Source organism: Stigmatopora argus, chromosome 21, assembly GCF_051989625.1.
Source record: "Stigmatopora argus isolate UIUO_Sarg chromosome 21, RoL_Sarg_1.0, whole genome shotgun sequence".
Taxonomy (NCBI): Eukaryota; Metazoa; Chordata; class Actinopteri; order Syngnathiformes; family Syngnathidae; genus Stigmatopora; species Stigmatopora argus.
The window spans coordinates 2,199,347-2,224,989 of NC_135407.1; the positions used below are offsets into that span (position 1 = coordinate 2,199,347).

General features: G+C 39.0%; 4 protein-coding genes across 7 annotated transcripts in view; 2 read left to right on the plus strand and 2 right to left on the minus strand.

The window, feature by feature from the left end:
- The first annotated feature begins 93 nt into the window (after positions 1 to 93).
- Positions 94 to 5,339, plus strand: LOC144067362 (XK-related protein 8-like). The gene is made up of 3 exons (XM_077591063.1): positions 94 to 1,386; positions 2,107 to 2,297; positions 3,385 to 5,339. Exons 1-3 carry the CDS (start codon positions 1,103 to 1,105, stop codon positions 4,116 to 4,118), a joined length of 1,209 nt encoding a protein of 402 aa, XP_077447189.1. The 5' UTR covers positions 94 to 1,102; the 3' UTR covers positions 4,119 to 5,339.
- eya3 (EYA transcriptional coactivator and phosphatase 3) lies at positions 4,954 to 14,540 on the minus strand. Of its 2 annotated transcripts, XM_077591054.1 has the most exons (19): positions 14,426 to 14,540; positions 12,412 to 12,511; positions 12,284 to 12,333; positions 11,827 to 11,921; positions 11,697 to 11,759; positions 11,137 to 11,191; positions 10,955 to 11,061; positions 10,576 to 10,713; positions 10,395 to 10,480; positions 10,153 to 10,318; positions 9,260 to 9,429; positions 9,099 to 9,182; positions 8,459 to 8,548; positions 8,336 to 8,394; positions 8,095 to 8,255; positions 7,868 to 7,982; positions 7,666 to 7,787; positions 7,052 to 7,152; positions 4,954 to 6,936 (listed from the first exon to the last, which is right to left on the minus strand). In XM_077591054.1, exons 2-19 carry the CDS (start codon positions 12,433 to 12,435, stop codon positions 6,856 to 6,858), a joined length of 1,767 nt encoding a protein of 588 aa, XP_077447180.1. In that variant the 5' UTR covers positions 12,436 to 12,511; positions 14,426 to 14,540; the 3' UTR covers positions 4,954 to 6,855. The 2 variants fall into 2 exon arrangements, with proteins under 2 accessions (XP_077447180.1, XP_077447182.1); XM_077591056.1 differs by lacking the exon at positions 10,576 to 10,713.
- Positions 14,541 to 15,441: 901 nt separating this feature from the next.
- LOC144067361 (serine/threonine-protein kinase Sgk1) lies at positions 15,442 to 25,000 on the minus strand. Of its 2 annotated transcripts, none has more exons than XM_077591062.1 (12): positions 24,730 to 25,000; positions 20,569 to 20,644; positions 19,318 to 19,393; positions 19,196 to 19,236; positions 18,972 to 19,113; positions 18,747 to 18,878; positions 18,555 to 18,667; positions 18,343 to 18,466; positions 17,966 to 18,061; positions 17,724 to 17,879; positions 17,561 to 17,650; positions 15,442 to 16,894 (listed from the first exon to the last, which is right to left on the minus strand). In XM_077591062.1, exons 1-12 carry the CDS (start codon positions 24,797 to 24,799, stop codon positions 16,727 to 16,729), a joined length of 1,284 nt encoding a protein of 427 aa, XP_077447188.1. In that variant the 5' UTR covers positions 24,800 to 25,000; the 3' UTR covers positions 15,442 to 16,726. The 2 variants fall into 2 exon arrangements, with proteins under 2 accessions (XP_077447188.1, XP_077447187.1); XM_077591061.1 differs by lacking the exon at positions 24,730 to 25,000 and adding an exon at positions 21,011 to 21,217.
- Positions 20,494 to 25,643, plus strand: part of myo1g (myosin IG) — a 34,585-nt gene continuing 29,435 nt past the window's right edge. The window contains exon 1 of one of the 2 annotated variants that reach the window (XM_077591052.1): positions 20,494 to 20,672. The gene's annotated coding sequence lies outside the window, so the exon portion shown is untranslated. The remainder of the gene's footprint in view (positions 20,673 to 25,643) is intronic. The other variant, XM_077591053.1, reaches the window with a different exon arrangement.

The window sequence follows — 25,643 nt, forward strand, 5'->3', positions numbered from 1 at the left end:
TGACTAGCATACGATGTGACCGTGAATTCTGAAATACAGTATGTACCTCTAGCCGGAAATGTGGACATTTTCCGATTTTCTTTCTTTCCGCGCTATTTTACGCCAAGGATTAGAAACGCTGAATCCGTGATTTTAGCGCGGCATTCATTTGTGCGCTGATATTGACGGTTCATTCCCTGCCAAGCCTCTCAGTTTTATATATATTGGACGTCTACTTGTTATCAACTTGGAACTCGGTGAAAGTTTCTGATGTGAGGGTTTATAGACATTTTTCTTACAGTTCAAATGGATTGGATGTGCGCAGATTGATTAATCTGGGGATTTCACAAAAATCATTGCCGTCAGTCTTAAAGGAAGAGATATAACTATTATAAATCAGACTTAAAGAATGCATTTTTTTTTTTAATGACAACGTGATGTTCATAATTAAATGTTAAAAAAATATAAAATGAAATAAATACTGAAATATTTACATGGAAACTAATGAATAAGATTTAAATAATACACAAAAACGAAATTTTACATAAGTAAATGTTGAAAAAATAAAGAAATATTAATTTAAATAGAAATAAATGACGTAAATACATAAAAAGACAACTATTTAAACCGTTTCAAATAAAAATGCTAATAGAAATATCACTGGGAATATTGAAATCAAGTAAATACATTGAAAAACTAAATTAACTAATTCTGGAAATTGCCAAATTTTGGATTTTAAAAATATACATCGCAAAGATATTTTTCATTATAATTTTCTAATCTACCAACGCACCCGGCAAAGTTTGTTTATAGAATTTGGCAGGAAGAAAGTGATGTTTGTGAAGCTATTTTGGGCGGGCTTTAGGTAGCTTCAACATTCAAATCACAACAAACCACAAACACGCACAAATTTTATTTTTTTATTTTTTTAAACTTTATAAAATTATCACCACAGCACAAAACCAAAGACACAATAGAAAAATGGAAATGAGTCGAGTTTTTTTCTTTTTCTTCGCTATCGCTTTAAGTGAGCAGGCTAATTAGGAAGAAGGAGTTCCACACTTGTTCACCGACAAGTGATGAGAAAACCGGACCGCAAGCGAAGCGACATACGCGAGCAACTATGGACGAATTCAAGTTCTCCAAATGGGACGGTTTCCTCAGTTACGTGGGTTTAGCGTTTTCTCTCTCGGACCTGGTTTTGGACGTTTTGACCGTCGTGGCCTTCTACTGGGAGGGGGAGTACGTTTATCTGAGCATTTCGGTCGTGTTGCTCGTGGGTTCGTCGCTTCTGGTTCAAGTTTACAGCTGGCTTTGGTACTCGTATGATAAAAACGACAAAATAGTCGTTGCCACTCCGGGAACGCTCAAGGTGGTCCACCTTCTACAAATGGGGGTCTATCTTAGGTAAGTCCACTTGAGTTTTCCATACAACCCATTTAACATACAATACTCTTCTAATATGTGTGTATTACAGTACTACATTGTACAAATAACTTGACAAAATTCACACAACGCTAGACCTCCAATCCAATTTTGACTGGCGTGTGTGTATGATAATTACGATACTACCACTACTTTTTAGAGTCAAAAAAGTGAGGGCAATGGTTCCAAACGCACAATTGTTAAAAAAACAGCTCACTTTCATTTTGAAAATGTTAAGGAAAGAATGAACAATGAATTAAATAATTGAATTGAATTCCTATATTGTCATAAGACAAGTAAAATGAGATTTACTGCGTCACCACGAAGTGCACAAATGGCAACAACAAACAAACGAACGAACAGATAAATAATGCATAAATAATAATTATAAATAAATGAACAATAAAGAAGTAATAAATAGTCAACACAATAAAGAGCGGCCTTCAATAATTTCACAAATAAGTAGTAGTAGTAGTCAACATGGCAATATTAATATGTATGTAAAAAGCAATTCATGATGACATCCCGTAATCTCAATCCAGGCAAAGAAAACTAGAATTTTCTTTGTTAGTTAAGATTGCAATGGCTGATTATTTCAACCTCTCAGCGTCTGATATTTAGGAATTTCCTCTTCTCCTTCCTTAAAAACGGGAAAAAGTACTAAATGGCGTAATGGTGTCCTACACTTTTGTTGTACATCAGGCACGTCATCTTCATGTACATCACGACTCGCGGCTGCATTACCAAAGAACAAATGCCAGAAGACTTGGCGGTCTTTGCCAACCACGATCTGACCATGCTCCGCCTCTTTGAGACTTTTTCCGAGAGTTCGCCGCAACTGGTTCTCATGCTCACCAACATGCTACAGAGAGGAGAACTCCATTATGTGACAGGTAACGAGCAACAATCAATGACTTACAAGTCCAAATCAATCGAAATGAACTTAGTCCTTGTGAACGAGTTAACTCACTTGAGTTACCTTGTCTTGAATGGGTTAACTCATGCTTGAGGGATGCAATAACACACTCTGCGCTTGTCAAATGACTAAACTCCCTCGCAGAATGAGTTAACTCACTGACGACCAATAATTTGACTTCACGGAATTAGTTAACGCACATGGGTTAACTCTGAGGTAACTCACTAAATGAGTTAACTAGTCGCAGAGGGGCAACACTGGGCAGAAATAAGTTGATTGATTGTTAACCTTTGTTTTCTGGAGAAGTTGACGCCAAGTTTACATGTTTATTTTTATTTATTTCAAAATGACTCACAAACTGACTCGCGACTAACAAGTTAAACCTGTCATAACTCACACTTTGCTTATCTGTTAACTCGTCATGAATGGGTGAACTCAGCTGCCCTAAACAAGTTAACTCACTGGAGACTCACTGATTTTAAAAATAGGTCAACTCATTTTCCAATACTAACCCCCTCACTCATCACAAATAATTTAACTCAACCGTGGCAAAAAAGTTGCGTGACTAACTCTTAACTCACTAGCAGAGCAAGTTAGCTTGTCATGAATGGGTGAACATACCTGTCTTAAATGAGTTAATTTTCCTGGAGGAGTTAACTCCAAAATTTGAACAGGTTAACCCATTCACTAAACAAGTTAACTCTCCCGCCGCAAATACGCCAACTCAACCGTGGCAAAAAACGAACTAACTCCTAACTCAGTTGCAGAACGAGTTAACTCATCACAGATGGGTGAACTCACCTGTCCTAAATACGTTCATTCACTGGACGCAAAGGAGTTAACTCGCTCTGGAAAAGAGTTAAGCCACACTTGCCGAACGAGCGAACGAATTAACACGCTCTTGGCTAACGAGTTGACCGGCACGCACGCGCAAGCTAACTCCTAACTCGCTGGTGGAATAAGCTACCCAAGTTAACTCACCCGCCACGAATGAGTCATCTCCGTCTCCGAACGAGCTGACCTTGGTGTCGATGGCGCCGAACGACTTTGAATGTCGCCTTCAGCGCTGAAGGCGTCTGCCTCGGCATCCTCCATCGCCCTGACCGTCACCACGTACCACCGCTGCCTCCGCTCCTTCGTGCCTAAAAAAGCAAAGCAAGGCGTGGTCTCGTCGGTGGTCTACTTCCTCTGGAACCTTCTCCTCATCTCCTCCCGCTTGTCGGCCATGGCCATGTTTGCCTCCGTTCACCCCTGCTTGATCTTCCCTCACTGCGTTTGCTCCTGGATGCTCCTCTTCTTCTGCGCCTGGCGCTCCAAGACCACCTTTATGGACAGCCCAGGGGGGGAGTGGCTTTACCGGGCCACGCTGGGGCTCATTTGGTATTTCACCTGGTTCAACGTGGTGGAAGGAAAGAGCCGAGACAACGCGACCATCTACCACAGCCTGATGCTGCTGGACATTTGCGTCTTGTCCGTCTCCTGGTGGTGGACAATCCACAAACCCAACTCCTTCTACGTGCTCGCCGCCGTCATCGGCGTAATTCTGCTCTACGTTTTGGGCCTGATGCTCAGAATCGTTTACTACAAGTTCTTCCATCCGAAATTCGACAGCCCAACTTCGGACCACGCGACCGAACGAGGTCGCACCGACGAAGACGTGGTGGATGGCATGGGAGGTTGTCCCAATGAAGACGTGGTGGATGGCCCGGGAGATTCCTCCAACAAAGACGTGGTGGCTGGCAGCGGGAGTCTTTCCAATAAAAGGATGAAGAAGCTAGCGGCTAATTTTTACTCGTGAGTTGCGACGCCACCGCGCTCGTGTGACTCGGACGTTGGAAGTCATGCAGATGTCACTTTGGGTCACGAGGGAACACTTCTCCAATCTCCACGTGGACCTCTTTGTGCTACTTTTAATGTATTACACACAGTTACGGACAATGTTTGCTTCTGCCACGCTTAAGGACTGTGCTTAAATGATTTCTTGTAAAATAATAAGACGCTAGGTCGGTTTGCCAGCTATGCAATAAAACTGTTTTTTTACAAAGTTATAGTTTAGAAGTTTAGATGGTCAAGATTTTGTCATTTTTACATTTCAGGGGATGTTGCATTTAATTTCAGTAAGAAAATGAAACTAAATTAGGCGACATGTAGATTCTGCATTCAATTTCAGTTAAAAATAACAACTAAACATTAAGAAACGTGTTGTAATGCCTTCTGTTTTAGTTTTAAAAAAATACACAAAAAAGAATAACAATTTTACAAATTCAAAGTTAGTTTAGATTGTCAAGATTTAGTGATTTTTACATTTCAGGGGCAAGTCGGATTTCGGTAAGAAAATAAAACAAAATTTGGCGACATGCAAATGTTGCATTCAATCTCTGTTAAAAAAACAACTAAAAAAATTAAGAAACATGTAATGCTTTACTTTATAATTAAAAAAAAAGACTAAAAATAAGTTAGAAGGTGAAATGTGCATTTATCGCATTAAATTTTGGTTAAAAAAAAAACGGTCTGCCATTGACTGCAGTAGAAGCCCAATTTGTTTGTTCATTGGCCCCTCAGTCAAATTGGATTGGACATCTTTTATACTGTAAATATAACATGATCATTCACTCGCGTCATCAACATCAATGGATCTTGACTCCATTTATTTTTTCTTCATATTTTGAACAAAAATTTCAAGAAAAACAAGACACTTCTTTGTATATTTACAACATATTTATCAGATAAACACAAAATCCTACCAGTTTTTAATACGCTCCAAAACATTGAAAGTGGTTGCGACGACCCGCACGAGCCTTGACCATGAGATGATAAAAAAATAAAATAAAAGCGTCCTAAAATATAGTACTGTTCAATTCGCTATTTTTTTTAAACCTCACAATTTATTGATTGTCTCTTTGCCAGTATGTCACAGCAACTCCACATCTATTTCAAAATATATTTTTTCCATGAATGCTGACATCTAGTGAGCGAAAATAAAAACCAAGCAGCATTAAAAAAAAAAAAAAATACATAACACATAGCATAACATACCATTACACAACTAAACAAAAACATTTCCCTTTTGAGATTACATACAGATGATTAAAGGCACAATATAAATATGCAAACCAATTAAAAAAAAACAAAAAAACACACAAATACACATTCTTAACGGTCCAAAAGCTGTAGATTGTTCAGTCGTGACAGGAAGGTCGACCCAAACGCTTTTATTTTGAAAATTGTATTGCACGGTCGCCATCTCTTTAGTACGATGTAGTATTAGTGCCAAAAAAAGAGAAAAAGTAGATTAATGTCGTAGTATTAGTATGAGAAAAAAAGTTGTATTATGCTGAGAATAAAGTTTTAGTTGTAAATTAAATTCAATATTGATTTTTCTTGAATTTTCAGGTATTTTTTTGTTGATTTTAGTGAGTGGAAAATTTAGCTTAATCAGCGATACGTCTTTAATCTCGTACTAATACTGTGACTTGTATGTTGTAGTACTATTTAATTTTTCATTCTTTGCTTAGCCCTAATGCCGCTTTAGTACCGCTTGAGTTTTCCAACATTTCCCAGAATTCCAAAACCAGAATTTGGTAAGAAAGTAGACATTTTCTAGTTTTTTGGTAACAATTCCTTTGACATTCCGGTGTCATCAGTTAAACACTTAATGCGACCAGTGAGTCATTTACGAGCTAATTTGCTAACTAGCCTGATGATTTTTCCACTATGTTTCTCAAAGGGGAAAAACTGCGGGCGTGGAGTCAGGTTGCCACAAAATTCAAACAAAGAAAATTTCAAATACGACTTGAATCGATATTTACAAGAGTCACCTTATTGTCTAATTGGGGAAAAAAACGTATTTTAACTACTCTTAAAGGACACTTGGGCTTGTGCTTTATGGGGAAGCCAAACCTGGGAAGAAACGTTTTTTTTAATAAACCATAAAGTAAACACATTCAAAATTCAACGTCCATTTTTCCACAGGCTCAAACCTTTTCTTTTGTCTTGATCGGCCTATTGTTTGATTCTGACAGCAGAATTCGGTTAAATTTTTGGCTCGCTTTGATTTACGATTTTTTCTCAAACCCCCAAAAAGTTGCCCGTAAATCCTCGTGAATTCAAACTCACTCAAATTTATGATTAAACTCCCATCATAGATTTAAATCCATTCAAATTGGAAGAAGCTCCAGGTTCCAAATACAGATTGTCACCGGCAGCCAATGGGGTTGAAGATACTACTTTACCAATGCGTTGAAAATGAGTGCAAACAGAACGAGTGCAAATGAGTCCCGAAACAAACGATAACGAAAACCCACACGCAAAGTGAAGGCCCTTTGGTAATTTGAAATGTTTCTTCTAAAAACAAACAAACAAAAAAACAAGTCCCGTCTTCCCTTCTGTGTCCAAACGAGTCCAAATTCGAAGCGTGGCCAGACTAGACTAGCTTAGCTGCCAAAGAATAGGGAGTGCTGAAAGCGTTCCGTTCCACCTCGATAGGCGTCCGTCCGCAAATCGTACCTTCGTCGCCTCCTAGTTTTTTTTTTTTTTTACAAGAAGTCCAGTTCCAGCGCTTGGTGCAGGGACACCAGGTCGCCGTGTGCGGTGATCCGCCAAAAAGGCATGTTGTGCTGCATGAAGACGCCCAAAAAAAATGGAGTTAGCGTTCCAACGGAAGGCAATTTACAAAAAATATTCCAATAGTTTGAAATGGGTTAATAGTCATGAGTTCAAAGTTCAATTTACCTGTTTGGCTGCAAACTCTTCGTCGCGCCCGTCGCCGATGACGACGTAAGTGACTTTCTTCCCGAAGCGAGAGACGATCCTCTCGAAGCAACTTTCTTTACCTGCAATCAAAAAAAAGGGTTCATTTAAAACTTATTGAAAAGGGGAAAACAGTAAATATTCTTATTTATTCATCTATTTTTAAAAGAAAATATTTATCACATTTAAAAGTAAAAAAAGTAAAAATCATCTTATTCTTAATTGAAAAAAATTCAGCTGACAACTTCAATAAAAAAAATAATATTAATAATAAGAAGTTAATATTTTCCAAATGAAAAAATAGTGAAAATCATCTTATTTTTAATTGAAAAAAAATCAGCTGACAACTTCAATTAAAAAAATATTACTAATATTAAAAATTAGTATTTTCCGCAAAAAATTTATTCGTCAAAAAATAAAAATGGGGAAAGTCATTACATGTTTCATATGTATATGTATATGTATGTGTATATATATATATATATATAAACCAATATAGTATTGATTAAATAAAATTCATAGTCCAAAAATTCCAAACTACACATTCAGCTGCGATGTAAATAATGCATTTTGTACAACAGATGGATGATGTGTACCTATTTTTGTAGCGCTGTAGATGTTCTCTATGGGGAAGACATCTCCTAATCCATAAAGCAAAACTTTCGCCAGCGCTGGTACCAGTTGAGTGGTGGTGACCAGGACATTGACACACTTTCCTCTGTTGGTCAAACAAAAAAAAGGGCAAGTAATGATCATTTTTGACGTCAATGGCAGTCCAAAGTGTCGCCGATAGCAAACCTGGTCTGGATGAGCATTAGAGACTTGAGCGCCGTGCTGAGCCACAAATCGGTAACGTTCTCGATGTCGGATTGAAGCCGTAAAAGCAGCTCTCGTTTCACTGGACTCAAAAGTCCTGCAAGAGAGCAGCAGCAATATTTACTTCTTTTTTTTTTTTTAAATCACTTATCTTGGCTTTCATGCCACATTTGGAAAAGTATAAAGTCCAATTTAAATTTGCAATTCACCTCCGACGTTTCCTTTATAGCTGTTGTAAATCTCTTTTAGGCGACGATAGCGAAAAGCTAGTTTTCGCATCCACTCCACGCCGCCCTGGACCCCCGTGGTGGCCCCGGCAGCCCCTCCGCCGCTGGGGCCGTTAAATCCATCCGCGAGGAAGTTGTAGTTACTAATTAACAAACGGGGGGGAAAGTGTCGCTGGGTTTACAAAAATAATTCCAATGGCAAATTTGGCAAAAAAAGAAGTACCTTAAATCTTGGCCGTTGTCATCAGACGCCACGTCCTCAACATGAACTTGGTCACATTCCTAAAACCACCAAAATGTGAAGAATTGCACACGAGGACGTATCGGTCAGTGTGTGTTGGTTCACCTCCAAATCGTTGAAGAACAAGTGGTTGTCGGCTAACTCGAAGATGAACTCCTCCATTTGCAAGCCCAAGTTCAGCATGGTCGCGGGGTCCTAATGTCAAATAACAACATAGCTCAAAATACAAACTAAATATCTTTAGTAGCCACGTTTCCACGGCGCCAATAACCCTTTCAAAATCAGATGTTAAAACCATGCAAACACATTCGAATACACCATTTTTAAAAAAAACAAATTAACCCCCTAAAACTTTTTCTAATTCTAGCTGTTGGTGTACATTTAGCTATCAAGCTAGCATTCTGCGCACACGATAGTTGCAAGGATTCTTTTGTGTTTTGAATGCGGGAAGTAATTGTTGCTGGATTTATTGAAAATTATCCATTTACATCATAATAAGCCAATTGAATTACAAATTTGAACGCTACAGTAAATTACAGGCTAAAGGCATGAATGCAAATTAATCAGGACTAAACAAAACAAAGGAAAACAATTCTACATATCTTCCACGTTTCATGACAAGTTAAAAAATGACAGAGTAGAATAACAACATAGTTCTTGAGTTGCGATATTTAGAGTGTAAAAACAGAATATTGATCTGCATTGCTGCATGTAAACATGGCCGTTAACTCTTTTCTCCACATACCTTGCCAAACTTTTGCGCAAAGGAGCCCGTGAGCAGCGAGTGGAATATGATAATCGTCTCATCCAGATCCCACAGAAAGATGCGCTAAAAACAAGCAAGGAAACATCTCCATCAATAAATATCTTAATGCCGTTTACTATCGGCGTCGGTACCAAAATTACCTCCAAATCATTTTCAGTGGGCGGCGCGCTATCGCACTTTTTAGCCTTTCCTTTTGCCTTTCCCATCGAGTTCCTGCGTCCGACCTCGTCTTGGTCCCGGGCTCCGGCCGGTTGATTCACGCTGGTGGGAAGAGCTGCTCCAGCTGGGAGGTTTTCGGGCGGGGACGCATCTTCCAGACACAAAGAACAAAAAAGAACCGTTCAATTAAAGTAGGATTGGCGCAGTTTTATTATTAGAACCCATTGCGGTGGGCTCAAATGTTCACTCACTTTGTTGGTGTGTGTGTGTGGACGTGAACTAAAATTGTCACTATTCCGAAATTCGGGGATTTAGTTTATTCTCATTAATTTAGATTTAGATTGTTTTTATTTATTTTTGTCTCTGGGCTGATTCTTTGAAAACTCATTCGGACTATAAATCGAACCACAAAAAAAAATGCTTCTCAAAAAGACAGACTATGACCAAATTTGTGTTAAACTAAATCAGTTCACAGTAGTATGCTAACAAACTGATGGCAAACGTGGCTCTTATCATATTTTGTGTATACTGTGGCTTTTTCTCTTATTTTTGATTCTCTCGTAAAACATACTCCCAATTCATCAGGTCTGATTAAAAACAAATAATAGATTATATTTTAAAATCATTTGGCAGATTGGCTTCTGACGTAAAGTGGCTCTTTGACTCGCACGGTTTAAAAGTTCGTCTATTTGTGTCTAACTTGTTCGCCACCCCTAAACTAGCAACGATACAAATGACTGAAGGTATTGTTTACTCCGTGTAAAATAACATTAAGAACAGGTAACTTTCCATATTTTGTCATATCGCACCATAGTATTAGCTTTAAAAAAAAGTGTGACTCGTAGTCCGAAAAATCCCATGAAAGTGAACTCACCTCTAGGAGGAAGCCCCGCCGACGCGGCTTCTTCGGACTTCACCGCCGAGTACGCCGCTCCTCCGTGATCGTCGCCGCTGGGCAAACCCGCGGGGGCGTAACTGGAAGGCAGGCTGTAATACTGCGAAAACTGGCTTTGTCCTAGCGAGTTGTAGCCGCTAAATTCCTGTGACAAAGCAACAGCCAATGTTATTTATTTTTTTATTTTCACCCCCTAGGCGCGAAAAGAAACGACGCCTTACTTGTAGCGCCGCTGCGTTGGAGACCGTGGTTGCGGCCGTCGCGGGCGGGATGTTGGAGTAGACGCTGGATGTTGTGAAACTGGAGCCTGGAGATGGGGGGAAATGTTTCAACGGACAGCGGGGGGGGGAGAGAAAAAAGACAGCTGGGGGCTGGCACAGGGTGAGGAAAATGGCAGCTTGCCTTGGCTCGGGTATGAGTAGTGCAGCTGGCTTGGCTGGCTTGAGGTATATGTGGTGCTGAAGCTGAGAAACCCAGGCTGGCCACCAGAGGGCGCCTCTGGCAGACCTGTCTCTGTTTTTATGCCTGGCCACATAGCACCTAAAGATGACAGACAGCAATAGAAGAAAAAAGCAAAAAAGGAGGCCAGCAAGAGGGTTATCGGAGACAGCGTCGTGTTTTGGAGCGTGAAAAAATAAAATCAAAATAACAAAAACCCAAAGGATCGATTCCACAGCGCGCAAGCAGAGTGCGGCGACCGAAGCCAAGTGATTAAAAAAAGGTGATGCGGTGGTTTTAGTGAGCAGAAAGTAGAAGGAAGAAAGGAACGTTGGGGACTAACCGAAAGGCGGCAGGCCGTACGTTTGGCCCGTCTGCGGGAAAGCCGAGTAGACGGCGGACTGAGCCAGGGGGAAGGACACGGGGCTGGCGTATGATGTCACCGCGGGGCTAGCGAGGGGGGAAAAAAAATGAGTACGCTTAGTGCTTCCTGACAAGATTTATTTATTTATTTGTTTCACTCACTTGGTTTCTTCATATACTTGCTGCGTGTATTCGGACCCAGCCGTCGTATCGGAGGCTGGCAAGACATAACAACACTTGAATATACTGTAATTTAATGATTGTTATTGTAATATTAAGGTGACATATTTAATCAATCAAATGTGGTAGAAATATAGCAGTTTAATTTTAAAATTTGTTTAGGAAAATCTGTTATCTTTATGCCAAGACGCCAGTCGTGCGCTCATGAAAATTTGCAGGACATTGCCATATTTAACCTAAAAAGGCTCATTTTTCCATAGTGGCAAAAGTGCGGATATTACTGGTTCACTTTGTTATCTAAATTCTTTGCATTGTCAATATTTTCTATACACATTGTATTTATTTTTAATTGTATGTGTTTGCAATTTTAAGTCTGCCTTTTCAAATATTGACCTTAAGAATTGTTATGTTAATATTGACTTCACATGTGAATACAAATTACTCTGTGGTTTCTTTCCATAACAGATTCCTATGATTAAAAAAAATAGAAATGGTATTCCCAAAAAAAGATATTTGCAAGATCACTACTATTGTGTCCATACCAGAATGCGCAAAAGAGTTCAACTGGGGTGCCGCCCCTATCGCTCCTTCCGCCTCGCCATCCCCTGAAAACAGAAATATGTTCATATTCAACCATTAATTCTCAGTTTCCCCCCCACATTTTCTACTCACGTGTGCCAAGTTGCGGGATGGACATGGCAACGTACGAGCTTCCCTGCTCCGGTGGAGCGAGGACGGTACTCGGGCTTCCATCCTCTCCCAAATGACTACAACAGAAACAACATTTTTAACATTAGCACGCATTTATGGAGATAGGCGTCCAATCCATTTTGACTGGAATGGAAATATTACTTCATTCTTCCAGTCAAAATGGAACACAATCATTCACTCGCCCTCTACTACTACTACTACTACTACAAATGCGATTAATTTATAAATTATAACGCTATGGATCCTAAATCTGAAAGAGTATCAGTGGCACTGAAATGAATGAGTTTATAATCTGTCAAATAATTTCACACTTATTTTCTATCCTAACAATAAATAAGACATTTTTTACACGGGTTATCTTTATGTCTAATGACTACATTTACTACTCTATAAAGTGGATAAATACTTTTTCACTCACTTTTGCTCTTTGTCCAGTTCTCGCTCGACGTCAAGTTTAGCTTTCTTCGCCTGAGAAATGACGGGAACGAGTGAGTCAGACATTTCCAATCAATAGTCATTCAAGTCAAACGGCGCCTCCACACTTACCGGCAGCTCCCGCGAGCCATCCATCTTGAGAGACCCCCGACAAGACAGCAGCCCGTCACGTCACAGTCTACTCTCTGAACCCGGGGAGTCGTCGCCGACCCTGCTCGGCAGACAAATTGCAAAAAAACATACCCGAGTGACGCTTTATGTAGTATTCCAACGTACAAAAAGTCCCTCCTCCCCCTTTGTCACGTCAACGCACGAGTCACAGGAAGTGGGGCTCCTGGGTCGCGCATCCCGCACGAGACCCACAGGTGAGGCAGGTGGGAGTGACGTCGGCAGATCGCCCGCCGGCGCGGGATTAAGGGATCGTGCCGCCTTACATGTGACCTCACTAACGTGAAAGAAAAACATTCTGGCTCAGGTGGACGCCGCCCGTCCCAACCATATCCCCGGGGATCAAATCTAACCTCATTCCGTGGGGGCCGGGGAACATGCATCTGACATAATGTGAACCCACTAGGTGGAAATAGGTCAGACGGCAAATTCGACACCGCGTCCAAGCGTGAGGCTGAAAACAACGGCACGTTCCGCGATGGAAGTGCCACCTCTGGGTGTTTTCAGCACATGTCGGCTTATACAAGATGTTATAAGCCACTTACAAAACCGTTCAATTGATTGACACACTTATTTTGACCTATACTTGAATATCCCTTTAAAAAATGTATGTATATATACTTAACTCAAAGCCAATCTTCCCAGGTCAAATAAATTGGACACCCACAATTTTGGTTATAATGGCAATTATAACTGTGTTTTTCCATTTTGGAATAACAATTACGTAGGAAAATTCAATATAGGCGGTCAATATTTTGACGTTATGAACTTGTTTGTAATATACATCGTTATTTATTGGTACGGTTTAAGAAAAGATTACAAAGCCGCGCTGAGTTCCTGCTATACACTGTACAAATTGTATCAATTTTGATGTTTTGAAGTGTTTCATAAACTGCAATTATGTTAATACGAGGCTAACAGTAGTCGACAACATAGGTTATGATATGATAATAGGGCGCACTTTGATGTATTCTTTATAGAGCAACCGCAAATTCACACCATTTTTTGGAATTCATGAAATTGTTTTTAATTAAATTGTAAAATAGATGACAAGTTATTCATTCTTTTAAAAGTGGTATTTGGGTGGAACTGATTTTGTGCACTTTTGGGACATTTAGCTTGAAAAAAATATATTTTTGCACTTGTCAAGTGTTAAATATTTCAATTAAATTAAAAAAAATATTTTCTTCCTGAGATATAATTACAACACTCATTTTATTATTTCTGACACTTAGAAACTGTTATTGTCCTTCATTGCTTTCTGACCCAATTTCCTATTTTGTTTTGTTTTTTTAGATCCGGGCAGGATCTACATCACCTCATCGTTTCTACTTTATTCCAAGTGAAAAGAAACCTTTTTAAAAGGAGCAATTCTACACCAATTCCACCTGGAAATAGCCTTCCCCCGTTATATTAGCAGTCACCAGCAAATAGTCCAGCCGACGAGCGAGCAGTCTCTGAAGGTGAGTGACACCCGGCTAATTCCTGAAATCCACCAACGCGATCGATTAAGGCAAAAGCAACAACACGATCATTTTTGTTTACATTTTAGTTTCATCGCCACTTATTCACGCTTTATAAACAGCGCCCAGGCTGGTATGTATAGCACCCCGCGCTGCGGACTTCAACGGTGTTGTTAGCTGTTTACTCCAGGCTAGTTAAAGTTTACCACGTATCCAAAGAAGACGTCCTTTTTATTGACATTTCGTGTGAATTACTCCCAGGTAAAATGAGTTAAAAGGCCATAAAATAGTCAGACTGGCAGTGCGATCGTGAGCTTGGCACGGGTATAAAAGTTTTCTGCTCCAGATATTAGTCGGGGTCGGCCGCCATAGGAGCGGGTGCTGAAATGGCAGTATGCGAAGCATCTGACTCCTGCTGCCGCAGCAAAAAATGCCCGAGCTCAATTTGACGAAAAGACGTTCCGGACGCACCGTGAGCATTAGAGCCGTCTTACCATGGACGTTGGGAAGTCACAAGGTTAACATTTAACCATCTCCATTTGATTCCAAAACGGAAAGCTTTGTCTGTTGATAGGGACCACTATTTTGCAGGAAGTTTGCGTTGCGGCCTCCACTGCGCATGCGCGAAAACATTTTCCATGCTTTTATGTCAAAAGGAGTGTTTATTATTATATATTATATATTTTTTTAGGTCACTTATTGTCTGCCGTTGATAGTGCTAGCCGTCCATCTCATTTAATCCCGGAAACGTGCATGGACGTTGGCTTATTCGCCCTCTACTAGTTAAAAACAAATAAGAATTGGACGTCTAGCGCCGTCAATGGCGATGAAGCACGATAACAATGAAGTGACACAAAATGTTAACATTTTCAAATTTCAAAATGGATATTATTCAACGTTCTTTAATTCATTTTTTTAATTAATGCGTTTAATGTTCAAAATAATTCAAAATGTAAGAATTAAAATGTGGAAAAATTGGTGAAACCTATAAAAAAATGCGAAACACTCGACATAATATAGTACTCCCTCCAACAAAAATATGCGAAAACTATGGAAAAAAACATAGCCCCCCTAATTTAGATAAACTGCAAAAACACAATAATAATAATAAAGTTGATATGAAATATAATAGATCAATAAATTTAAAAAGAGGCAAAGCAGTAAGTATTCTGTCTTTATTGTAATATTTTGGGTTGAAAATATTTTAGATAAAAAAAGTATACGTATAACTTTATTATTCAGTTGTTATTGTTGTTTTGTTTTTATTTACCCCCTTCAAAAAACAAAATTAATTCTTGAGAGATTTTTTTTGTGCAAAACACAACTTTATTTTTATTTCCAGCTAAGACATTTTATTCCTAATTTCGTTTCTTGTCTTTAATTAAACAACTCATATCTTCATACAGTAACATCAGGAAAAATATAATAAACGCAATCTGAAAAAAAGCACTTCCAAATATGGAAGAAAATGACATTGTTTTTTTCAGCAGGGTAAAAAAAATTGCACATCTTACATGCATCACTTTTTAATTCGTCTTAGCAATAAATCATCCATTTCCGTTCTATAACGCAACTTTATACGTTATTACTCCCGTCGATAAATCTCCGTCTGAGCCAGAGGGATTTTATTGCACTTTTAAGAACCCTATTAAGCTTGTGGCTAATGCCAAATCCTGCTCCATCCTGTTGTCCTTCATCAAGTTAATTAAGCACTTATATCAGTTTAAGATATCTACAGGAAGAAACAACAGGTTTTGGAAATCAAGATATGTACTGTACACACAAGGTACAAGGGTCAGGCTGTCTTGGACAGGCACAAAACATTCATTTTTTCCCCCTAAATGATACATATAGATTGATTGTAACATTGAAAATTATTGTTGCCGTTTGAATCACTGCCATTAAGAGTGATTGAAATTATTGTCATTCAATGAAAAGAGGTTATGTCATATTTAGGAATATATATTGCATATATACACAAGGGGTGTGAGGATAAATGAATCAATCCTCTGATTGGTTCATCGATCAAACTATTAAATCAGTGGGGTGAAAACATGTTATTCTTTTGGACATGCAGTTTTGTTAGAAAAAAAATAAAATAAATTTGATTTATAAAAAAATATGTAAGACACCAGCGTCAAACGCAAAGATAATTTACTCTTACCCTTTTTTATTAAAAAAAAAAAAACAGCAACATGAAAATAAATAAGTCTTTAAAAAGGACTGTTTTCTATTTATAATTTAAAATGTTCACTCCTGCTTTAGGTGAAATGTAACTATGTTAAACGTCTACATAATACCACAAAATCGTAAAATATACCGTGCAAAGAATCAATATTGTATCGTCATGTAGTTGATCTGCATGGGGAAAAGTACTTAAAAAAAAAATAGATTTCAGTCATTTGGTCCAAGGAATGAAACAAAACTATACAGATATGACAACACTGTCAATTATCTTGACCCATGTTGACTTGCATAACAAACTTTGACGCCGTTTCAGTTCGCAAACTGGAGGAATTGTCGCGGAAAAAAAAATTGGACTCTTCCATTCGCTTTTGAAACATCAGGCACTTTCTCTTCGTCCAATCGGGAGCATTGAGCTCATCAGTGTGTGATGCTGCAATGCTGCATGATCCCGGAATGCACCCGTACTTCTTGGCACGCTTTCAGAGGCAGAAGTGCAAGATCAATTATATGTCGTGACCTAAGATCCCGCGGCTCCCCGTCGAAGGAAAGCTCAATCCAGACTCCAGCGTCTTGGAAAAAAACATGAAATGATGATACCCGGCTGGAATTTACAAAAAGGAATATTCTGCGGGAGGCCCGTAGGAAAATCCAGGGAATGCCCCAGCCGCTTCTTTTATACTGCTGCTGGTCACGCTGAATGTGTCGTTGGACAGGGACGATGACACGGGGAGGTGGGTGAATTCTGTGTCGAAATGGCGTAAATCTGTGGGACCGCTCTGCAAAATCAAGCGGGAGATTGTATTAATATCGACACTTTATCATGTCAAAATAGCCTATAAACACTTCTAAGTATGAAAGAAATGCAGTTTTAAATAGTAACATGGATTCTATTTTGGAGTTTGTCATGTCCAAGTGTAATATGTGCTTTAAAAAACTATAAATGAAGCTATTCCTTGTTGATAAATATAAATAAATTCATCATGCAAACGATTTGGTTAAAAAAAATCAAGAGTGAGACGTCTTTGGTGAAAATGTTCAAACCACCAAAGCGTTGTTTCTTAATAGACGATCTTTGATGCCAAGCTGCTTTTCGCTGTGCAATCAAAACAAAATCATTGACGCAAACGTGTAAAAACTATCTTTTGTAAGTATTTATTTGCTCAAAAACTATGTTTGAGATGAAAACTCCTATTTTGAACATTCACATTTGTTATTGCGATCTAAAAGGTGACTGTACTAGTCACCCATGTGCAATTTAAGATAGTTATGTTGCTATTTTGTAGTTTTTTGTTTGTGCCCCTTGCTGTTTATCTCAAATATAAAAGAAGCTCTTGTGTTACCAGTTATTTTATTAGCTTGTCTCTAGTTTTGTCATGGCACACTTAACAGGAATTCGACTAATGTGTTTATCTTCTTATCCCTGCTAGAAATTTTAAACCTACCACAGAGGGGATGAAGGGTGGCGTGATCTTCTTGGCCATCAGGTCATCCCAGTTAATCGGCGAAAAGAAGGAATGGTACTTCAGTTCCAGCTGCGGTAAGAAATATTCAAATTCAATACGTCTTCCGCACCAAGTGTCGGCGAATACATCTCTGTGTACTTACAAAGTCATCTTTCACCCCCAGCCTCTTGGTCCGATCCTTCTGCAGGAGGCCCTCGAGCAGCTCCCTTCCCGCGTTGGACACGTTGGGTTTGAGCACGGGTACCTTGTGCAAGATGTTGTTGTACATCTCCGCCGTGTTGCGGCTGTAGAAGGGAGGCTGCGCCGTCAAAAAGTAAGTGTTAATTCATTTAGCGACTGCTTGTCACGGTCCAATTAAGGGTTCATAGCACCAGTTGAACTTACAAGTCCGTAGAGCATTTCGTAGAGCACGGAACCCAAACACCACCAGTCGACTGTTCGGTCGTACGCTTGCTTCTGGAGGACCTCGGGAGCCAAATACTGTGGGGAGGGAATCAAAAAGATAGGAATCACCTGCCAAAGTCGTCGTTTTGGTTATGGTTTTTCTTTTGTGAATGAAAAAACTACATTAATTTAAAATTTAGAAAAAATAAAAAAAAACAATAGCTATTTACCAATTTCTAGTATGCGATCCTTCATGGAAGACCACAAGAATGTTATTTAAATTCTCTTTTAAAAAGGAACATGAAGTTTATGAACATAATATACATTCGATGGCCAAGCAAAATGATGTAGCGACTAAAACTGAAATCAATTTCTACCTCAGGCGTCCCACAGAACGTTGTTGTCGTGCCATTAGGTTCAAGTCCTTCTTTGCAGAGACCAAAATCCGTTAGGACAATATGTCCTTGGGAGTCCAACAGAATATTCTCAGGCTTGAGGTCCCTTTTGTGAAAAATAGGTCAAAAATGAGACGCAATGCTTACTTACAAGCGTCCACTAGAGGGCGATGTCGGATTTTTGATATGCCTACCTGTACACAATATGCAGGGAGTGAAGATAACCCAGTGCACTGGCAATTTCAGCAGTGTAAAATCTGGCACGAGGTTCTAGAAAGATTCTTTCTCTCTGAAGATGGTAGAACAACTAGAGAGAACAAAAATTGCTTTAAATCCACACGAAGAACGTTTTTGAAAACTGCAAATTGAAAGGTTTTGAAGCGTACCTCGCCGCCATTGACGTAGTCCAGGACGAAGTAAAGCTTGTCAGTAGTTTGGAAGGAGTAGTGTAGTCCTACCAGGAAGGGATGTTTGATGTTTTTCATGAGTACGCTGCGTTCAGCCATGATATGCTTTTGCTGGAAGAAAAATGTTTTTTAAAAATACATTTATTGATTGGAACTAACTGGCATTTGAACTGGAAATGTTAAAATCCCTAAAATGAGTCTTACCTCTTTCTTTTTGAGGATGATTTTTTTCTGGAGCACTTTGACGGCATAATATTTGGTGGACTCCTTGTGTCGGGCCAGTAGAACTTTTCCAAAACTGCCTCTGCCGATGATTTTGAGATAGTCGAAATCGCAGGGTTTGATTCTGTCAAGACAAAAAAATTACGATTCATTCCGGGCACGTCATTCACCAAAATGGGATTTTGTCGATTTGTTTTTGTACTCACTGAGTGTCCTCGGCTAGAGAACTTTGCGAATTTAAGAACGTCTGGAAAAAAAAAAGAGCATATGCAAGTATAAATCAACTCAAATAGGTAGAAGAAATACGAGGCTCGTTAGTTATGTTTACCCTTTTTTCGGCGAGGCTGTTTTCAACGTCTTCATTCTGATTTTCATCAATTTTTAGGAAATTGTTGACTTCCACACTGAAATACAGATAAGGCAGACTTTGTTGTTTTCTGTTTGGTAAGGATACTTTTCAAATGGTAGTTAAGGAGAGTAAGTTAAGTAGAGCGAATGAACCGCTTGACACCTGGAGAGAGGTCAACCCGTCTGAGTAAAAGCTTAAGCGTCTGACTCATGACAAGGCAGCTCGGCATTGGGACGTTTGAAGGACGGAAAAGATCGAGGGGAATTTAAATAAATACATAAATAACTCAATGTTGGAGTCAATATATAAAAAGATAGGAATTTCAATCAAATCAATAATAATGCAAGTGGAAAAAATTAAAGGGAAAGAGATTAATGCTCAAATAAAAAAAAATCATTTGAAAACCTAAATAAAATATCAATAAATAAATGTTGGACCCACTGTTGAAATGTAAAAAAAAAGATGACATTCTGATAGCTATAAAAATTTAAGTGAATAGTTGGAGTATTGAAGAGTTTGAATAAATACATAAGTGAAAATAAACTGAATCAAATTAGGAATAAATGCTTTAAAAAAAAAGAATAAACGTTGAAATACAGGTCGGCATAAAAAATGTTGATAAATGTGACAATTATAATAAAACAAATCACAATTCAAGTATTGATTTTTAAAATAATACATGTTTAAATTTTAAAAAAAGTTCATTATTATTACAGATGGACAAACAACAAAGAAAATAAGAGCACAAACAACAAAGAAAATAAGAGCACAAAGTTAAACAATAATTCCTGAAATAACCCAAAATGTAAATACACGCCTCCCTATCGGAATTAAATCTTGACACAAATACCAAAATAACACATTTTGTCACTCCTGTAGCAAGACATCAAACACCCCCTCACTACCCTGCAACACCTTTGTTCCCAAACTTTTTTTGTGGTTTTAATTTGCTTATGGGTTTACCCACTGAACACGGGATTGTGTAAAGGTGATTAAGAAGTACTACACTGTTCCAGGCTATCATAAAAGACCTATTCTTACCCCGCTGCCTTCTTGGACCCAGATTAAGCTTTTCACAGAATGTCCTAGGTGGCAGATTAACTCATAAATAGACCTTTCATTCATGCCCATGTTGCCCTGCCATTAACGGCTATTGACGTCCAATTCATTTAAACCGGCGGGTGATATTAAATAAGTAACCATGTCAACAAATTGAATATGATGACTTACTGTTGGCAGATATGAGGTGTCGACACCAGTTTCTGGATGAAGTCATTCAAGCCCATTTTTCTCTCTTTGATGAAAGCTGGAAATGGAAGAAATAGACAAAGCAGGTGAGTGCATGACCCAAAAAAATGTTTTTTTCCTAAATGAATCAATGGACAGAGAAAACTAAAATCAAGTGCATTAATTAATATGAAAAATCCTTTTAGATTTGCGTTTTTGCGTGAAACTTAATACTGCAGGTTTAATGATTACGCAACCAGTCGGGTCAGTCATTCATTCAAGACGTTGGTGGTGACTAGAAATTGACTTTTTAAATTTAAAACGTCAACTTTTAACATGCGCGTTAAGAATGATGCGTTCGTGTTGAGAAGTTTTTTTTTCCAGTAGGGATGGTTCGAAGATTCGTAAAGTAGGGGATAATAGTTTGGATTTGGGATTCGCTCACCGGTTAAAACAGCCACAATTCCCCGCATTTTGCAGTAGGTCAGCTCACATCCAGCTTCGGTCACAGCCATTTGTCAAGCGAAAAATCGAGTCCCTGTCAATAATTCCGATCGGGAAATCGCGATCGCCGATTTAATTCTTCGTATTTTGGGTAAGCAAAGCCGAAGTGAAGACGCTCTTGCTCGAACTTGGCGAATGTTGAAGCGGGGCAGCCGTTGTTTATATATCAACCACATGGTGTCGTTGTTGACGCCCACTCTACGTCACGGCTGTTACCGTGACAACCGGAGGAGGGAGGCGGGGTGTATACGTCACGGGATTCCACTGCACCCCGATTTGTCCCTGAGGTTGATGATGATGACGATTTCACTGCAGAGGCGTGCGTGGGAGTGTGAGGATGGATTCCTCCGCATTCCAAAGTGGAAATATTTGCAAAAATAAACAAAATGGTGCTCATATAAAGAGAACAAAATGAAGACGTCTGCGTTCGAAAACAAAATTTGGCACTGAAATCCAGCTGTCTGTTAACAATTCCTAGTTATTCCATCCAAAACGTGGCTCCGAGGAACGTTCTGTTTATTTTAATGCTAACTAATTAATTAATTCTCTCACCATATAGTGATAGAATTATCGACGGATGGGTCAGGAAATAAATCTGCCATATGCATACCTGTCAACCTCTACCGATAACTGCCCTTATAAATGATTATTGATTCCCCTTACAAACCCCCCAAAAACCTTACAAACACCGTACGAGTACGACTCGTACGGTGTTTGTAAGGTTTTTGGGGGGTTTGTAAGGGGAATCAATAATCATTTATAAGGGCAGTTATCGGCAGAGGTTGACAGGTATGCATATTCCACCATACAAGACCTTCAAATGGCGTCGAAAAAAAGCTAGTCCAAGACTTTCAAAAAGGCCAATTGTGATTCACCATCACGGCACATGCCAGTGTTGTTGTCGGACAAACCATCCTTTGCATTTTTATTTTTTAAGACAAACATTCCACACCATTGACGCCGTTCAATACATTTTGACTGGGTCGGACGTTTATGGCCGTCAATGCTAACCAATGATTTCAAAGCAACCAAACGTTGCGCCGTGTCATTTCTTCATTAGTCAAGGTAACTTGGCCGCGCTAGCGTTATTAAATGAATTCAAAGAAATGGTGACGTCATCGGCGGGCGAGCTGCGCCAACGATCGGTCCATCTGTTGTGGACGTGGTCCACTAACCTTCTACGTTACATAAGCGTGCCATTATGCAAATCTGTCCCTGAGCTGGAGGGGGAATGGATGACAGATCTGCATAACAAACTAGACTGGGAGTGATTTGACTTTTTTTCCTTTGGCAGCTGGGTTCGCTTTAGACAATGACAATAAATTCTATATATTTATTTTCTCTCGCTTCCGACAGTCTTGGTTCCAAAAAATGATACTTGCAGCAAACACTCGGAAAGTTTGTTTTACACAAAGAAACACGTCAGTGGTGACATCGATCCGGCTTGGTTTTCTTCACCTCGTTCTTCTAAATAATTCACACGGGATGTTGTCATTGTAGATTGTGTGGAGGCATCGACGTCTACAATGGGATGGGTAACAAAAGATGAGCTAGTTTGCATTGGCGTTGCTCTTTTAAAGATGCCAACGACAAGGCGTGGTGCTCGCTAACTGTGTCAATGGGGCGTCATGGTAGCACAACACAATGTACCGAGCAAAAAAGTCAACAAAAAGAATGCCTTGCAAGGAGAAGCAGCTTACTACTGTGACCCAATTTAGACAAAATGCATATTTTGCTAAGTATATAGCATGCAGGGCGTAGTAATCCAATATACAACATACTCCCACGAACAAAAGTAAAGCAAAACAAAGCACAACTTAAAATATTTGTCGTTTTAATCGTGGCCAAAGGAAAATGAATTGAGAATTATCAAAAAAAATATCTGTCTAGCAATTGGAAAAAAAAGATTCACCCAAACTTTAGACTGCTTTCTAAATTTAGAAGAAAATAATGGTCCAAACATCCATTACCCAGTGTTAAACCCTATAGAACAAGGGTGTCAGACTCGGGTTGGTTCGCGGGCCGCATTAACGTCAACTCGGTTTCATGTGGGCCGGACCATTTTAGATATATTTAGATTATTTTTTTTAATAAATGGATTAAAATAACTGAATTCAAAGCCCTGAAGATTCCGTTTTTTATAGATCTAAAAAAATATTTGAGCTTTTTTTCTTAGTAAGGGAAAATCATTTATTTAATCATTTGTTTTTCATTGCGAAAGGAAACCACATTTTTCTTTAATTATGTGCCACATTAAAGTGGAAAACAGCAAATATTTTTATATATTTTTAGATTTTACAAAATGATTTTTGAACTAAAAACACAGAAAAAAAATGGATTGAAAATTTCAATTATTGATTTAAAAGAGGGAAAATCAGGAAATTTAATTTAATTTGACACCTGTGCTATAGAACATGCATTTTTCCTATTGGCGAGGAGTTGAACCAAGTTTTTTTTCCCAATTTATCCTATCCCAATTACAGCCATGATTATTTTCAAACATTAATTTTTCACAATTATGATTTTCCAGGTACAAATTCTATTGATTTGTAACGTCACGATTGTCAACCGTACTGGAACAGAGCACATTTCGCCGAATTGAGCATCTATTGCACTTTTGCTAATAACCATCACATACAGTTTGAACAAAATTGCTTCTGTTTTCTGCCATCTCGATTTTTTTTATGTGCTTCGTATTAATTCCTAATGTTGTGGTTATGAGAAAAACATAAGGTGTAGGAATGAGTCACCCGGGCGAACCCAGCAAGCTGCTAACTAATGACTACGCGGGGCATTTAGTATTCTGTTTGGTTGGAACACGTTTCACACCCACGCAGTCACGACGACCGAATTTGAGTCTCTTCTTTTCACATTGGCCGTCGGCGGCCAGCAACACATTTTCGAGAGCTGGCGAGCCAGAGCGCTGCAGTCGGAGACGTGACTGGAATCACACCGTTTCCTTCCACGCTTAATTTCCGGGCAGGAAATCATTTATTTTCATTCCCGCATTTCCATGGGGAGAGTAAATGTTTATAAGCCCGCTTAACTGATTTGATCGGGCTTGCCACGCTGCACTTTGACATAGAAAAACATTTGACAGGACATGAGAAAAAGGGCTTGAAATTCAACCACAAAAGATTGATTTCTCTTAGATTGGACGTCTATTGCTGTCAATGGCAGATAATATTTTCAAGAGTAGTTTTTAGGTCGATCTGGGTTGAACATTTTTATAAATAGACTAAATGTAAATGAATAATGAATATTGAAGTTAATCATAAAGGACTGAAATATTTTTTCTTTCAATTTGGGTCCAAAATGCGATGTAATTCATCGCCAGCCATCCTGAAATTTCCAATTCAAATTCAACGCCAACCACTTAGCATGCACACGCACTTGTTTTTCCTGCTTCCATCACATTTCCTTCACATGGCCACTTGTTGTATGATCTGTCTCCATTGGCCCCCCCAAAAAAAGATGCTTCACAACCACATGCCAACGCATCGTGAATCAAATTAGATGACAAAGTTAAAGCAACAGGACAGGAAAATGCCGTCGACATTTTTATGAATACTGCTTCCCAGAGATGAATGCCCAGGCATTAAAAAAAAAGTTACCCATTCAGGTGCCTCGTCAAACAATTTAATTTAAATGTCCACCTACCTATAATGGATTTCTTGCCCGTCTTCATCTTTCCTGCAGCGCAAAATGGGCTCCTACTGTGACTCAGCATTTAGTGGAATATTTATCTGCGACACAGCGTCCACATCCAAATACCTGTGACTGCAGTGCGTGTGCATCCGTCTCCTTTCAATGGCTCTGACCGCGTTGGTAAAAATCCCAGATTTAAAGGCAAATGTCTTTTAGGTCGTGCATACGCTTTGTTGTACGCTTCACGTTCCCCCCCCAAAAAATCCGGGAGCAAAACAAAAAGCAGGTGTTCGGTTACCGCTCCCACGAGTGGGGTGGAGTCCCAGGGGAACCCCGGTTTCCATGACTGAGGATTTTAATTGGCTACTGTTGCTTATATCCAAAAGCATGGGTGTGTTTTGATATTATATAATCCAGTTTGCTAGCTTAATTGGAGAAGAAGAAAAAAAAACTAGTGAGGACTTGTCTGAAAATTGGACTGTTGATGTTTTTATGCAACATGGAAAATTTGTTCATGGAAACAAATGAGCAAAGAAGCCATGTGGACTTTAATTTGGAGGGACAAGAAGCTTAGTATGAATAATTGTGAGGGGAAATGACTTGAAATTACTGCAAGAAAACTGAGGCAAATCTCATTAGATGTGAAAGATACTGTAGATTTTTTTGGCTTGTTTTGAATTTAGAGTTGAATGGATGACTGTATATTGTTTATTGACTGGATTTTGTCAGGGAAGGTTGGCAGGAATTGAATGATCTAGAATCTAGATGATTAAGGAACAAAGCAGCCAATTTTGCTGCACTTCCGCCATGTTTGACTGGTGGTAGAATGTTTTTTTTTTTTTTTTTTACAGTCACACTAGATGTAACAAAACTTTGTTGTTTTCCCATTATATCAAAACTGGATTCAGAAATTGTTTTGTGTTTGC

Excerpts from the sequence above, each read along its gene's own strand:
- LOC144067362 (XM_077591063.1), top strand. The coding sequence starts at position 1,103 with ATGGACGAATTCAAGTTCTCCAAATGGGACGGTTTCCTCAGTTACGTG. Across the intron at positions 1,387-2,106 it reads CAAATGGGGGTCTATCTTAG|GCACGTCATCTTCATGTACA; the intron begins GTAAGTCCACTT and ends GTTGTACATCAG. Across the intron at positions 2,298-3,384 it reads AGAACTCCATTATGTGACAG|CGCTGAAGGCGTCTGCCTCG; the intron begins GTAACGAGCAAC and ends TGTCGCCTTCAG.
- eya3 (XM_077591054.1), bottom strand. The coding sequence starts at position 12,435 with ATGGATGGCTCGCGGGAGCTGCCG. Across the intron at positions 11,062-11,136 it reads CAAGTATATGAAGAAACCAA|CCCCGCGGTGACATCATACG; the intron begins GTGAGTGAAACA and ends CCCCCTCGCTAG. Across the intron at positions 8,256-8,335 it reads GACAACGGCCAAGATTTAAG|TAACTACAACTTCCTCGCGG; the intron begins GTACTTCTTTTT and ends TTTGTTAATTAG.
- LOC144067361 (XM_077591062.1), bottom strand. The coding sequence starts at position 24,799 with ATGCTGAGTCACAGTAGGAGCCCATTTTGCGCTGCAGGAAAGATGAAG. Across the intron at positions 19,237-19,317 it reads ACAGCCTCGCCGAAAAAAGG|ACGTTCTTAAATTCGCAAAG; the intron begins GTAAACATAACT and ends TTTTTTTTCCAG. Across the intron at positions 19,114-19,195 it reads TCTCTAGCCGAGGACACTCA|AATCAAACCCTGCGATTTCG; the intron begins GTGAGTACAAAA and ends TTGTCTTGACAG.